The following is a 16,155-nucleotide window of genomic DNA, read 5'->3' on the forward strand; positions in this document are numbered from 1 at the left end:
TTTTGTACCCAGGCTTCTTGGGATCACATTCTGAGTTGTGCCCTCACTAGTTGATGACCTTGAACAAGTCCCTTCACCTCTTTGATACCTCCATTTTCTCTTCAGGAAGATAAGGATAATAGCACCTACCTCTTAAGGTTGCTGTAAAAATTAACTTGCTAGATGTCAGGGTCTTAGAACAGTCCCAGCTCACAATAAGCATACGTTTAAGTGTCAACTGCTATTCTCCACTCCCTACCTCCAGTGCTACACTTCCAACCAAACAGCTCATTTCTCTTCCTTCAGGCTTTCACACTTGCTGTTCTCTGTTCAGAATACTCTGCCAACTGGGCAACTAAACCCAAGTCTTGTTTTGGACAGTATTGCCTCTCGCAACCTCTCCTCTTCCTCACAATATGGTTTAAGAGCAAAGACTCTGAAGACAGACGGCCAGAGTCCAAATCGACACATAGTCACTTATAATCTCCCTAACTGGACAGGTTATTCACTTATTTTCTCTCCACGACTCTTCTGCAAAATGGGGAAGATAACAGCAACCAGCTCATGGTCACCAAGCTCCCAGAACATGGTCTTAGAATAGTGCCAGGCCAATAATAAGCACTCAATAAATGCTAGCTATTATTATTATTATTGCTAAGCTTGTTATACAGATCTCATTCCTCCTTACCCAGTGTTTTAAAAAATGTATTGACTTTAGAAAGAAAGGGAGGGAGGGAGGGAGGGTGAGTGAGTTGTTGTTCCACTTACTTACGCATTGGCATGCATTGTTGATTCCTGTATGTGCCCTGGCGGGGGCATATGGGGACGACGCTTTATCCCACTGAGCTACCCGCCAGGACTTGCCTCTAGTCTTGGCCTGAACCGCTTTCCCACGCCAATCCTACCCTCCACTCTAGAGGAAATACTCTCTGAAGCTTGAATAATATCCCCCCAGTCCTGCTCACCATCACCCCAAACTTACACACGGATATAATGGGACATCAGCAGGCGACTCCCACATCCATCAGACCATGCCCCCCAACCCCATCAGTCACCCGGGCCCTGCCAGGCTTGAGGGACCCCAAATCAGCTTCACACAGAGCTCCCACCCCCATTTGACCCCCGGGTCTCCAACGGCTCCACTGCTTTCTCCACCTTCCTTCCATCACAACCTGGTCCCCTCTGGCTCCATAGGACCCCGGCTCTGGGCCTGCCCGCCCGCCCGCGCCCGCCAGGTCGAGCCGCTGACCGGTCCTGCAGCTGGAGGTCGGGTCGCTCCCGAGGCTCCACATAGAAGCTGATGCCCGGGTGCGTGGCGAGGGCCCTCCACAGAAACTCCTGCGTGTAGGGCTCCAACGGCAGCGGGAAGGGCGGCACGCGCGTCTCCAGGCGGCTCCACAGCGCGGGCAGACACAGGCCATCAAGCCCCTCCAAGGCCACCTCGTCCAACAACGACTCCAGCGCGTCCATTGCTACTTCAGTTAGTAGCGCCCGGGGCGCCTGCGCACTTCGCCGCCGAGGACCCCGGTCCAGCGCGCCTGCGCACGACGGCGAGCCACTCCGAAGGCGGGTCGGACCCCGCGATCGGAGGAGGAGTTTCAGAGCGTCTACGTAACGTCATCCCTTTAGAGGGCGGGCTCAGCCAGTGAAGCTCCGCCGCCGTTGGTCCGCAAACCCGCAGTAACCAGGGGAACTGCAAACAGTGCAGAGACCGCTTCCGGTTTCAGCACCCGGAACCACCGCCTCTAGGGATGGAAGGTGAGTGTTCGTTGGCTCCTCCGGGCGGTCGAGGAGTTATTCTCCCATCTCTCCTCAGGCTTCCTTTCCCCCACGCCCCCCCCCCACCCCCCGGGGGGGCAGAATGCCAAGCTACAGACCCCTGGACCACCACTGCCAGACCAAAAGTGGTCTCGGGTCTGAGGGAAGGGAAGCCTTAGTGGCCCGGGATGGGGAGGAGAGGCTGGGGGAGTGGTCAGTGTTTGCCTCTGTCGAGCTGTGGTCGCGTAGGAACCCGGGACTTGTCGGGGGCTCAGTGAAGGGGTTTGGGTAGGGAAAGAAGTCAAGGTCTGAGCAGGATCTTGTGTGTCCTAGGATGTGCACCTGTGGGATATGGGAGTTGGTGTGGCGGCAACCTCCTCATGGGGCGGGCAGTCAACCTACTGGAAAATGGGACTTGGTAAGGGGGGTGGGCGGAGACCGGGGAATGCTCTCTTCTTTGCCTCGATGTTAATAATGATGTTCAGCGCCAGGAACTCTGTTAGTACTTCAAGCAACACCTCGCGAAGCTTCGTAATAGCCCTTTGCGTTGAGTGTTGTTAATCCCATTTTGCAAATGAGGGAACTGAAGCTCAGAGAAGTTAAATAACTTTCCCCCGTCCAGCCAGCCAGCAAGGGGCAGAGTGAGGAAGGAAGCCAGGCTCTGTCTCCGGAGCTGAATTGTGCAGTTTGAGGTTTGGAAGGGGCTTTGCTTTAGAGGCCCTTCATTCCAGATGCTGCAAGTGCGGATATCTGCAAGGGCAAGCCTAGTGGGCTGGATTGGGCTGTGACTGAAAATCAGTCCTTCTGAAAGGGAAGCTTCTCACTCGGCTACTGCCAATTACTTTCTTGGGGGCACCTCTCAAAACACCACGAGGGCCCATCCATCTGAAGGCCAAATGCAGCGGTGGGCCACCATCTAAGGGTCCCTGATTAGAACCCTGGAATTGACCATTGGAAGCAATCTGAAAATAGGCTGCGCTGGTATCTCATTTTGTAGATGGGAAGGCTAATGTCTGGAGAGACCAGTAGGGTCTGCGCTGGAATCCAGATCATTTTTCCCATTTTACCACTGCCCCTCACTTCTGGTGAATTGGTTCCTTTGTGACATCTACTTAATGCAGTGTGGAAAAAATTTAATTAACAGTCTTGTTATGTGCTTAGAAGACATATTTGCCCTTTGTACTTCAGAGGTAGTATAAAATGTCATTTGCCAACTTGCCCTGTGGAAAGGTCAGTATGATATTGCTATGGAACAATCATCAAATCTTTTTGGTCTCAGGATGCCTTTATACCCTTACCTCAAAAGAGCTTTGTTTATGTATATCTGTGCTATTTAACGTATCAGAAATTAAAGCTGAGGAAATCTTAAAACATTAATTAATTTAAAAATAACCCATTACTTCTGAATATAATAATACCTTTAGTTAAAAACAGCTATATTCCCCTCCCGTCCCCTCCCCTCCCCCCCAATTAGCAGGAATAGTGGAATTATTTTACATTTTCCCAAATTTCTCCAATATCTGGCTTAACAGAAAATAGCTAGACTCTTGCCGGGGCCAGTGTGGCTTTGTTGATTGGGCATTGTCCTGTGCACAGAAGGGTCTCCAATTCGATTCCCCTTCAGGGAACATGCCTGGGTTTCTGGCTTGATCCCTAGTCAGGGTTCATGTGGGAGGCAGCCGATCTATGTGTCTCTCACTCACATCAATGTTTCTCCCTCTCCCTTCTCTCTCTCAAATCAATAAAAACATACTTTAAAAAAAAAGAAAATAGCTAGATTCTCATTTTGGCTTCAGCAACCAGACTGTTGTGCTGTTATTTTATCTGATGTATATGAAAAATCAGGTGTCTCACAGATATACAGTGGTAAGGGAATATTTTAATTGCCTTTTCTGGTTAACTATTTTGTGCTCTGTTACTTTAAAATCCATTTGTCTGTCTTGCTTTTCCATTGGATATTTTACCCATGTATGATTTTATAAGTTAGGCATTGGTCATTTGGAAAATGTTACTTTGGTGATTTATGCAGTTCTTCCAAATGTTTACATTGGCAATCTCATTACACAGTATAAAATAGCATCTTATTACATAATATCAAAAACACATTCATCAATATCACCACCTATCTCATTTTTGTAAAGAGAGTTTAACTGTTGGGATGCTATTAAACTCAAGGTAGTACAAACAAGCTTTCTATTTGTTTACGCTTGAAAGCTTGAATTTTATCATTAGCAACAGATATTGTCAGTTGTTTCCCTGAAGTGAAAGGTTTACTTTTGTATTTGAAAAAGGGTTTGCCAAACCACCCAAATCTGAGTAACTATAGCTTATCTGTTCTTTTCCCCCCCACTTTAATGCTTTATTGTTTAAAGTATTACATGTCTCCTTCCCCCGCCCTTGACCTCTCCCCAACACTCCCACCCCGCAGCACATGTCCTCACTCCCCTAGTGTCTGTGTCCATTGCTTATGCATGCATACAAATCTCTTTGGTTAATCTCTTACATCCCCCCTCCCCCAACTCTCCCCTGCCTTTCCTCTGAGGTTTGATCTGTTGGATGCTTCTCTGTCTCTGGATCTATTTTTGTTCATTATATTCCACAAATGAGTGAGATCATGTGATATTTATCTTTCTCCCACTGGCTTATATCCCTTAGCATAATGCTCTCCAGGTCCGTCCATGCTGTTGTGAATGGTAAGAGTTCTTTCTTTTTTACAGCAGCATAGTATTCCATTGTGTAGATGTACCACAATTTTTTAATCCACTCATCTACTGATGGGCACTTAGGCTGTTTCCAAATCTTAGCTATTGTAAATTGTGCTGCTATGAACATAGGGGTGCATACATCCTTTCTGATTGGTGTTTCTGTTTTCTAGGGATATAGTCCTAGAAGTGGGATTACTGGGTCAAATGGGAGTTCCACTTTTAATTTTTTGAGGAAACTCCATACTGTTTTCTACAGTGGCTGCACCAGTCGGCAATCCCACCAGCAGTGCATGAGGGTTCCTTTTTCTCCACATCCTCGCCAAAACTTGGCGTTTGTTGTTTTGTTGATGATAGCTATTCTGACAGGTGTGAGATGGTACCTCATTGTTATTTTGATTTGCATCTCTCGGATGATTAGTGACTTTGAGCATGTTTTCATATGTCTCTTGGCTTTCTGAATGTCCTCTTTTGAAAGGTATCTATTTAGGTCCTTTGCCCATTTTTTTATTGGATTGTTTATCTTCCTTTTGTTAAGATGTATGAGTTCCCTATACATTTTTGAGATTAGACCCTTATTGGATATAACATTCGCAAATATGTTCTCCCATACAGTGGGCTTTCTTGTTGTTTTGTTGATGGTTTCTTTTGCTTTGCAGAAGCTTTTTATTTTGATGTAGTCCCATTTGTTTATATTCTTTTTAGTTTCTATTGTCCTAGGAGCTGTATTGGTAAAGATATTGCTATGACATATGTCTGATATTTTGATGCCTATGGATTCTTCTAAGATTTTTATGGTTTCCCGTCTTATGTTTAAATCCGTTATCCATTTTGAGTTTACTTTTGTGTATGGTGTAAGTTGGGGGTCTGGTTTCATTTTTTTTTTTTTTTTTTGCATATATCTGTTCCATTTTCCCAACACCATTTATTGAAGAGACTGCCTTGACTCCATTGTATGCTTTTGCCTCCTTTTTCAAATATTAATTGAGCATAAAGGCTTGGGTCGATTTCAGGGTTCTCTGTTAGGTTCCATTGGTCTACATGTCTGTTCTTGTGCCAGTACCACGCAGTTTTGAGAACAGTGGATTTGTAATATAGCTTGATATCTGGTACTGTGATCCCTCCAACTTTGTTCTTCTTTCTCAGGATTGCCATGGCTATTCAAGGTCTTTTTTTTCATTCTGTATGAATTTTTGGAGACTTTGTTTAAGGTCTGTGAAATATGCTGTTGGTATTTAATAGGGATTGCCTTGAATCTATAGATTGCTTTGGGTAGTATGGACATTTTAATTATTATTGATTCTACCAATCCATGAACATGATATATTATTCCATTTGTTTATGTCTTCCTCTATCTCTTTTTTCAAATTTCTGTAGTTTTCCTAGTACAGTTCTCTTACCTCCTTAGTTAAGTTTATTCCTAGGTGTCTTAATTTTTTTTGTTGCAATGGTAAATGGGATTATATATATAGATAATGTGAGTTCATTATCTATATACTAGAGGCCCGGTGCACAAAAATTTGTGCACTCGGACAGGGGGTCCCTCAGCCCGGCCTGTGCCTTCTCGAAGTCTGGGACCCCTCAGGGGATGACCACCTGCTGGCTTAGGCCCGTTCCCCGGAGGATTGGGCCTAAGCTGGCAATCAGACATCCCTCTGGCAGCCCGGGAGCCCTCGGGGGTTGTCCACTTGCCAGCGGGGAGCAGGCCTAAGCTGCAGTCGGACATCCTTAGCGCTGCTGAGGAGGCGGGAGAGGCTCCCACCACCACTGCTGTACTGGCAGCCGTCAGCCTGGCTTGTGGCTGAGCAGAGCTTCTTCTGTGGGAGCGCACTGACCACCAGGAGGCAGCTCCTGCATTGAGCGTCTGCCCCCTGGTGGTCAGTGTGTGTCATAGTGACCAGTCATTCCCAGTCATTCTGCTGTTAGGGTCAGTTTGCATATTACCCTTTTATTATATAGGATAGAGGCCTGGTGCATGGGTGGGGGCCGGCTGGTTTGCCTTGAAGAGTGTCCCGGATCAGGGTGGGGGTCCCGCTGGGGTTCCCGGCCAGCCTGGGTAAGGGGCTGATGGCTGTTTGCAGGCTGGTCACACCCCCTTCAGGGTGGGGGTCCCAACTGGGGTGTCTGGCCAGCCTGGGTGAGGGGCTGATGGTTGTTTGCAGCTGGTCACACCCTCTTCAGGGTGGGGGTCCCCCCTGGGGTGCCTGGCCAGCCTGGGTGAGGGGCTAATGGCTGTTTGCAGGCTGGTCAAGCCCCCCCCAGTGGGGACTCTCACCCCATGGAGGTTTGGCCAGCCTGGGTGAGGGGCTGATGGCTGTTTTCAGGCTGGCCACACCTCCTTTAGGGTGGGGGGTGGGTCCCCACTGGGTTGCCTGGCCAGTCTGGGTGAGGGGCTGAGGGCCGTTTTCAGGCTGGCCAAGCAAGCCCCCGGCGACAGAAGCTCCCAGCCTCTCCTTTTTTTCTTTTTAATTCTGAGATTTATTTACCTTCTATAATTGAAACTTTGTAGCCTTGAGTGGAGTTCAGAGCTGGCCAGAGTGGGCGGGAAGCTTGGCTTCCTCCATCACTGGGGCAACCAAGCCTCCTGCTTGCTCCAGCTCCGTGGCTGCCGGCCGCCATCTTGGTTGGGTTAATTTGCATATAGTCACTCCGATTGGCTGGTGGGTGTGGCTTAAGGCATAGCGAAGGTACGGCTAATTTGCATGTTTGTCTTTTATTAGATTAGATATAAAACCCTAATATGCAAATAGTCCGAATGGCAGAACAACCAAACAACCGGTTGCTATGACGTGCGCTGACCACCAAGGGGTGCATGCGGAACATGGCAGGCGTTGGCTACAGTGGGCTGGGGGAGCAGGTGAGCGGGGGTGCTAGACCAAGGTGGGGCGCCGGTCTCTGTCATGGGGCGAGCCTCTGGTGGTTACTGAAAATTCTTTGCTCCCACGTGCCGTGGTCCTGTCCATGCCATCAGCGGTGCGAGCGGCAGCTGCCCGCCCTGATACCCCCTCAGGGCTTCTCCACCTCCCCCTGCTCCTGAGGGGCTATGAGGGCAGCAGCCGCTGGCCCCAATCGCTCCACACTGTCAGTGGGTGTGAGTGGGGCCGGTGCTGTCAGTGGATGGGAGTGGTGGTGGTGGGAGCGGGGCTGCTGGCAGATGGGGAATTGGGGGCCGTGGTGGGAGGGGCCGGGCGGGGGCGCGGAGGATGGGCGGAGACCCACCCCTGTGCCCACCGCAGCCTCCTGGACTTGTGTGTCTTTTTCCTTCACCAGGTTAGGGCAGTTTTTATTATTTCTTCAAATAGGCTCTTGATCCCTTGCTTTCTCACTTCTATGATGTGAATGTTGTTATACTTAACATTGTCCCATAAACTATCCTTATTTTAAAAAAAATCTTGTTTTCTTTTTGCTGCTCTTATTCGTGTTTTTTTCCTGCCTTGTCTTCCAAATCCCTGATTCGATTCTCTGCTTCATGAAGACTACAGTTTATTCCTCCCAGTATATCCCATATTTCTGACTGGTCCTTATAATGGTTTCTATGTTCTTTTTCATGCCTTTGAGCATCCCTATAATCATTACTCTGAACTGTATAGATGATAAACTCCTTGTCTTCATATCATTTAGTTTTTTTTCTGGAGAATGCTCCTGTTCTTCCATTTGGGACCTGTTTCTTTGTCTCTCCATTTTGGCTGCCTCTTTGTGTTTGTTTCTATGTATTAGATAGATCTGCTATGACTCTCAGTTTTCACAGGGTGGCCCTATGTAGTAGGTGTCCTGTGGGGTTCAGTGGTACAGTCTCCTTGATCACCTGAGCTGGGTGCTCCAGGAATGTCCCTTGTGTGGGTTATGTGGGCTCACCTGTTGTAATTGAGTCTTGATTGCTATTGGCCCATTCGTGTGTGGGATAAACCCTGAGATTTACTGATTATGAGTCTCAACCCAGCCATGGTGTTGAGCTTCTCTACAGGTTCTCACCACACCTGTGGAATTCGCCTCAGCATGGTTTGGTGCCTGCTGAGATCTCTCTTTGGATATGTGGCTTGTGAAGCTTATTGGATCTTGCTCTGATGTTGTCTGAAGCTGGCCACTGGGTGTGTCGGTTCTGGGCCTCTTGGGAGAGACTCTTGTGAAGGCCAATGTAAGATGTTGCCTGTGACTGGCCCTTAGCAATCTCTTTGGATTTACAAGTGATCCATAGTTTGTGGCTGTCTCTGCTGGGCCTGAGGGCATATGAGTAGGACCAAGATGAGCACCAAGGCCAGCTTTTTCCAGCAGTGGGCCTGAGGACAGATCAGCAAAGGTCCCAAGGCACCCCTAGATCCGCTTGCTTCTGTCTGCTGGCTGCCTGCTAGGCTCAGTCACTGAACGAGCATCTGGCTGTACTTGAGTTGCATGAGGTAGGTTCACAGTAAGTCAAGAAGTAGGGGCGAGTTGAGTTCACCAGATTGATACAGATTCAATCTTGGTGCCAGTGCTGGGTCTGAGGCCACTCAGTAAATATCCTCAGGTATACCAAGTCTAGTTGCCACCCGCTAGGTCCTTGCACACCTTTTTATTGGGGCAGCGTGTCCGGGAGTTGTCAGGGTGAGGCCTGCAGAGTTTATCAGTCCCAAATAGACCAAGATTTGGCTGTGCGAAGGGAGGACTCTGCTCTGGTCAAGTGTGGGAGGGAAAAATAGGCCGTGTTCTAGAGCCACACAGATAGTCTGGCCCAGATCCTGCTGGGAGGAGACAGCTCAGCAAGGTGGGGCTGCTGGGCGTCGGGCGGATGGAGCTAGTGGATCCCCCCATGAGGGTGAGGTGCTGCTCAGGCTTCGGGGAAGGGTGTGGGTGTGGCCCCTGCCCCAGAGCCACACCACTCAATCTCTCCTGGATTTTGTCTTGACCTTGGCAGGGCGGAGCCACTGGCAGTTGGGTGGGTGGATCCCCTGGAGCCATAGCCCGAGGGTGGCTTTAGTGGATCTCCTGTGAAGGGAAGTGCCAGTCAGGTTCATGGGAAAGTGGGGGAATGGCTCTTGCCTCAAAGCAGTACAACTCAGTCACTGACACCCTGTGAGTTTGCCCAGACTTCTACACCCTGGCCAAGGCAGCTGACTCTGCAGCAGGGCATAAGCTCCACAAGGTGGCGGAGAGGGAGTCCAGAGGATGGGTGAGGCTATTGCTTTCCCCCAGGCTGATGCTGCATGGAGGGGAGTGCTCACCCAAGTAAGAGGCACCTGCCGTGTGGGAGAGTGACTCAGCACAGGGATTCTGGTGGCTGCCCCTTCAGCTCTCTCTCCAGAGCCACAAACCACAGACTCTCCTCACTTCACACTAGTCTGCTCTGTCCTCCCTCTGCAGAAGCCCAGGGTTAGTGTCTGTGAATTAAATTTGATGTGTTGGCCCCTTGAAAGGGTGCCTATGTCTCTAGTGGACTCCCAACTCTCTCTGGCAAAAAGAAACCTGCTGCTTTTCACAGCCAGATGTTACGTGGGTGCCTCTTTCTTGTTCTGGTGCTCTGGACTGGGAGCTTGGCTTTGCCCCCCCATAGCTAAGATATCCCTCCAGACCCTCAGCTGCCCCCTGACCCCACCCGTGGGCCCTGCTTGCCAGTCTCGATGTGGCTTCTTCTGTAAATCCTTGGTTATAAGATTTCTCTTCAGCTAGTCTTCAGTTGGTCATTCAGGATTAATTCTATAATTTGGTTATAATTCCAGTTTAGTCTTGGGAGGAGGTGAGTGTAGCTCCTACCTGCTCTGCCACCATCTTGGGTCTCTTTGAAAATGACATTCTATACAATATACAATGTATGGCTAGTTCAGCTGGCAACTCAGTCACGCAAGTGTTTTCTGGGACCAGCCATTGTATTTGGGCTTGTAGCAGAAATACTTTAAGTGTACTTCTCATTTTTTTCATACAAAATATTTAAAAATGTATACTCATGGGCTGATGTGATAAGACAACTTCTCCTGTTTCTTCAGGACATCATAAGTAAAAATGATTTTTTTATTTTTATTGTGAGTACATGTAAGTAAAGAACAATGACTACTCATACAGTTTGGTGCCACTGCCTTGAAGCCACTTTAGGCTACAAGCAGTTTTACCTACTGTTGCTTTTGTATCATCAGTACAAATGATCAACCCAGTGAAAAAGTCTTAGAATTGTGATGAAAATCGTTTTGTGCTTGGGAACCTCTCTTCCTCGCAGGATCAGTGAAACACACGTTGAGAAACATTGCTAAACCATTTTCAAGAAGTCTGCTTAATCACCTCTAATTGTTATCATCTCAGCTCTCCTAGAGCAGTGGTCGCCAACTTTTCTGATCTCATGGACCACCAGTGGTCCGTGGACCACCGGTTGGCAACTACTGTCCTAGAGCATTGTTATGCCCCAATGGAGGAACCTGTTCGTTTTCACATTGGTTTCAAAGAAAAAACTGTGTTGTCTTTAAGAAAGTATTTGCCCTAAGATTAGATTTGATATTCAAAGGATCCCTTTTTCCATTTCCATTTTTAAAACTTTGACTTATATACCTTTTTATAGGCACATATCTATTGGATAAACCTTGATGAGTTGTGATTCTAGCCAACTAGATAAGCCTTATTAGGGCTCTGCTCTGGTCGAGTGTGCGAGGGAAAAATAGGCCCTATGCTAGAGCCACACAGCTAGAACAGACCTTTTCCACAACCTTTTTCCTGGCCCATTGGTTTTGGCCTTGGGCTCTGTGATGCACTGTGATGTAAAGCAGGTAGTTTTGGGGGCCATATAGCCAGTCACCTTGAATTTTAATCTCAGCTGTTACCCTGACCTCTCTCAGCCTTCATTTTCCTGTCAATAAAGTGGAGATGATGATGAAGCTTACATTGTTTTGTTTGGTAATCCATTGGTGAGTCTCTCATTGTGGATTCAATGAGACTATGCAAGGATGCACTGATCAATGTCTAGCATATAAAAAGTGCTCCTACGTGGTAGCTAACGCTCTCTGCAAATGGGCAGACTTCCTCCAAACCACTGGCAGGAGAGGGAGGAGGGGATCTGATGAAGCCTCTAGCACAGCGGTTCTCAACCTGTCAGTCACGACCCTTTTGGGGGTCGAACGACCCTTTTACAGGGGTTGCCTAAGACCATGGGAAACACATATATAATTACATATTGTTTTTGTGACTAATCACTATGCTTTAATTATGTTCAATTTGAAACAATGAAATTGGGGGTCACCACAACATGAGGAACTGTATTAAAGGGTCGAGGCATTAGGAAGGTTGAGAACCACTGCTCTAGCAAAACAATAATCTTCATAATTAGCTCACTCTTTGTTTAAAAGAAAAAACAATGTTTGATATTTTTGTTTTCATGAAGGTAAATTGGCAATGTGTGAGTCTTCTGTCTGTGAAAATGTTCACCTTTATGTTAAAGTCAAATTTCCTCCAGTGCTTTAAAAGTACGAGATGGTTTAGAAAAAAAAAATTCTACTCAGTTTTCAAGGAACATAATAATTAGACAAAAGTTCAGCACATCAATATAATTACAAAGGATTTTAAAGCTGCTCATTTGCTTTTGCTCCCCCCCAGAGCAAATATTTAACATTTCCCTGTTTATACTGTTCATTTGCTTAGCAAACTCTCTCAAAGAATTAATAATGCGCAGATGAAATTTAGCCTAGCTTGTATAAATAATCCCAAGCTACAATATGGGTGACGGTTGAATCAGTAAGGTTTTATAGAAAGCATGGTGTCAGCATGCCTGGTCTCTTCTGTTCTTGTGTGGTTTTTACCTGGACTACTGGGGATTTGTCTATTTCTCTTACTACACAAAATAAGCCAAGCAAAACAAGACAAAACAAAAAAACCAATAAAACAAAGCAGACATCCAGCAGGCAAAATAAATGTGTGGTCCATGTAGTCTTTGTGTCTGTTCTCTTTTCCTTCCTTGGTTCCCATCTTGAATCTGATTCATTTCTTTCCTCTTGATATTTTCGGCATTCATTCCACCCTGTCATTTTAGGGGACTCGGCACACAGTGTTTTGCTTATTTTTCCTCAGGGCATTCATTCAGTGACTCCTCAACATTTCAGTGCCTTCTGGGCACTGGCATGCAGAGATTTCAAGATGAGTAAGATTGAATCCAGGTGTAGGGTAAATGGGAGTTCATTGTACTAGTCTCAAACATTTCTGTGAAGTTGATTATTTTTATATATAAGTTAAATTTTTTTAGTCCTTCAAAAATCGAGATATAGCAAATTTAAAAATGAATTCTTTATGCCAGACATTACGAATTGGGCGCCTCTGGCTGAAATATAGCCCACAGGCATGTTTATTTGGCCCATATGTTTTGTTCTTTACATTTTTGAATTAGCTCTTAACATTGAAAAATTGGGAGATTTCCCATAAATATCTGATTATGGTATTTTCTTTAAAATATCAATAAAGTCTGTTTACTCCAAATTAGAATTCTGCCTGGCCTCAGTTCCCTCACAGCTGGAGCAGAGTGGAGAAGGGAGGGACACTGTCCAAGTCACCACAGCACCTGCCTAACTGGCTTCCCTCATGGCATTTGGTACCTGGCTGGGCCCCAGAGGCATTTGAAGTTACAATCCTGCTCTAGTATGAACTTGTGATATGCGGAATGGCAAACTGGACTCTCTCATTGTGGGTTCTTGTTCTACGAAGTTTGAAGAATAAAATTCATGGACTAAAAGATTTTTAGCAAAAATGTAGAAGTTTATTGCAAGCATATATAAACCCCACCGGGAAGGGGTCCCCCAAATAGGAGAGTCCTCTCTGTCTAAGATGGGAAAAATACCTCCAAAACAAACAGTCCTCTGAGTCTCTGTTTATGGGTTTAAAATGCTGGCAGCTCTTGGTCTATATACGCTACATTCTAATTAGATCCCTTCCCCATTTTATGTCCCCCATGCTTTCCTAATTGGCTCCTTTCCCCTCTTTTCCTTACATGGTATCAGTTCCAAAGTTTCAAAGCCCACCCGGTGCCCCTCCCTTCTTCTTCCCCTTATCTTATAACATTCTTATAAATAAACTGGGATCTTGGAGTCACGTATGCATTCCTCTCCCCTGGGCCCTCCTTCCCTAAAACTGCCTTTCCTGTCTCTAAACTCCTTTCACTTAGACAATTTTGAAAATTCCTATGGACTTCATGGGTGCCATACTGTGCTATACTTGTCTTTTAGTTTCAATCTGAAAAAAAGGTGATAAATAGTACTAGAGGCCTGGTGCACGAATTTGTGCACCAGCAGGGTCCCTCAGCCTGGCCTGTGGGATCGGGCTGAAACCGGCTCTCCGACATCCCACGAGGGGTCTCGGATTGCGAGAGGCTGCAGGTCAGGCCAAGGGACCCCACCAGTGCATGATTGGGGCTGGGGAGTGATGTGGGAGGTTGGCCAGCTGGGGAGGGACCACAGGAGGGCTTCAGGGTGTGTCCATCCCGTCCCACTCAGTCCTGATTGGCCGGACCCCAGCAGCAAGCTAACCTACTGGTCAGAGCATCTATCCCCTGGTGGTCAGTGCACATCATAGCAACTGTTCGACTGTCTGCCCCCTGGTGGTCAGTGCACATCATAGTGAGCGGTTGAGTAGCCTTAGCATTCATTAGCATATTACACTTTGATTGGTTGAACGGCTGACCATACAATGGGACATTTTCAATGTTAGCATATTAGGCTTTTATTATATAGGATTCTCTGCCCTTAAGAACTTCATTGACTAGGGAGAAAGCCAGACATAAACAGATAACTAACTGCAACCCAACATGGGAATTCCTAGAAGATAACACTCTGGCCCACTGCCTGGTGTTATAAATAAAGTTTTATTAAAACAGCTACATCCATTTGCCTACAAATGCATGTAAATGGTCTATTGCTGTTTTCATGCTTCAGTAGCAGAGTTGACTAGTAGAGACCATATGGCCCACAAAGCCAAAAATGTTTACCAACTGGCCCTTCACAGGAAAAGTGACGACTCCTGACACAGAGGATCCAATTTAATTCTTGAGATGGCTCAATATGATACTTACTGTAATTGTGCCTATTTTGCACCACACAGCTAATAGGTAGCAGAACCAGGACTCGGCTGAATAAAGTCTACACTCTAGTATTCATCAAAAGAGCTGTCTCAGCCCTGTCCCTGCCAGTATGTGGCCAGGTTCTCACATCTGGGAGTGAGTCTGCAGGTGAGGCCTGCCCTTTATGCTGGTAGAATAAATACAGTTTACTAGTAAAGGGCAAGCTCCCTTCAGATCTGACCCTGGCTGCTCCTTTATTTCCAAGTAGGAAAGGGATACAAGGAGCAATAGGGTTAGAAGGAGGAGCTTGGAGCAGTTTACAGAGCACGTTATGTAAGAATACGAAAGTATCAGTTGTCTTCAGTGCCACAGGACGACTTCTGATGTCCCACAGCCTGACTCTTGTAGTCTCAACAATTGCCCTGTGAACGTAGCACATTTAAGTGGAGAATTTTCCTGGGGAAGCTGTCCCCACTTGCCCATGTCCTTAGTTGGTCTTCTGGTCTCCAGTCTCATCTTTAAATAGTCATCCACCCACTCATGCCCAGAGTTTTTATACTGGGCTGAACTGAGTCCATAGCTGTGTTTTTCTATATTTAAAAGTAGAGATTTCCCATTACACCTGGCCTTTTCAGTCCCCAGATAAAAGGGTGCTTTGGCCCCGGTGGGCCTGCCTTCTGTCACAGCCCAGGTCCTTAGCACTGAACAGTGGCCACCTCAGTAGTTGACTTGTAATGACAATTTGGCCTCTTCTGACCGGTGGTGCCAGTTATCAGGTGCTCACTTTTTGCATTGAGAATATTGTCCCCACCCTGCAGGCACCTGAGATTTCAAACCCTGCACGACACACCTTGTCAAGCTGGCTATCTCTTGGGCACACCATATTCTCTCCCAACTCCCTGCCTTGCCAGTAATGTGTTCCCTGCCACCCTTCTTTCAAGTCGCCTCCACACTGTGGATTGTGGTGCAGAATGAATTAATGCAGAATTATTTCCTCCTACATGGCAGGACCCCAGAGCTCCTCATGCACCGTGCTATCGCAGGTATTGGGCTTCCTGCCTTTCTTCTTCTTTGAGGGTAGAGACCCACCCTTGTTCCTTTGTATGGCCGACACTTGGCCCACGGACAGGTACAGGGAGATGTCCATGAGTGTTTGCTGGATTCACATCGTAACCAGGAAGGAGATGAACCCATTCGTCCCTTAGTGAATTGTTGGCCAGTCTCCATAAAGCAGACAGAGAAAAGGCCCTTGTAGCCAAGTCTCCAGGTCAAGCCTCCAGAGACCTGACTGGTTCCTCTTCCTCTAGTGGACAAGTTTAGTGCGTCAGGCACTGTCAGGCGGAGTATTCAATCCAGTCCTAATAACATGCCCTGTCCTAGCTACCCCTCTTATACCCCACAGCCTCTGTGTTTGTTCTGTTCTCCTGCCACTCAGTTACCTTCCTGTCCTCCCCCCACTTCCTATCCCAGTGAAGTCACTGTCACTCTCACGTCCTGCTGTTACTGGAAAGCAGACCTGACCCTGAGCCGGTCTGCCCAGGGTGGCCGGTAGTGTGTGGGTTCTTGGCTTTGTGTTGGAAAATATCACAACATGAGTTCAGGTGACTGTGAGGGAATGTTTATTAAAGCTGTAGACAGTGAAACAAGAAAGGGCTCAGCATAGAAGCAACAGGAGAGCCTAGGCTGGGCTGCCCTAGCTCTCTGGGAGGTCAGAGAAAACAG

The 16,155-nt window shown here is 47.1% G+C and overlaps 2 protein-coding genes across 6 annotated transcripts in view; one reads left to right on the forward strand and one right to left on the reverse strand.

The window, feature by feature from the left end:
* GTF3C1 (general transcription factor IIIC subunit 1) overlaps positions 1 to 1,488 on the reverse strand; it is a 91,893-nt gene extending 90,405 nt beyond the window's left edge. The window contains exon 1 of the mRNA XM_070413421.1: positions 1,229 to 1,488. Within this exon, the coding sequence (XP_070269522.1) occupies positions 1,229 to 1,449 (221 nt within the window). The 5' untranslated portion in view covers positions 1,450 to 1,488. The remainder of the gene's footprint in view (positions 1 to 1,228) is intronic.
* A 217-nt stretch (positions 1,489 to 1,705) lies between these two features.
* Positions 1,706 to 16,155, forward strand: part of KATNIP (katanin interacting protein) — a 207,911-nt gene continuing 193,461 nt past the window's right edge. For all 5 annotated transcript variants that reach the window (XM_070413423.1, XM_070413428.1, XM_070413425.1 and 2 more), the window contains exon 1: positions 1,706 to 1,737. In XM_070413423.1, the coding sequence (XP_070269524.1) occupies positions 1,731 to 1,737 (7 nt within the window). In that variant the 5' untranslated portion in view covers positions 1,706 to 1,730. The remainder of the gene's footprint in view (positions 1,738 to 16,155) is intronic.

This window comes from Myotis yumanensis, unplaced genomic scaffold (genome assembly GCF_028538775.1).
Source record: "Myotis yumanensis isolate MYYU_CA2020_CCGP unplaced genomic scaffold, mMyoYum1.0.hap1 SCAF_4, whole genome shotgun sequence".
NCBI lineage: Eukaryota > Metazoa > Chordata > Mammalia > Chiroptera > Vespertilionidae > Myotis > Myotis yumanensis.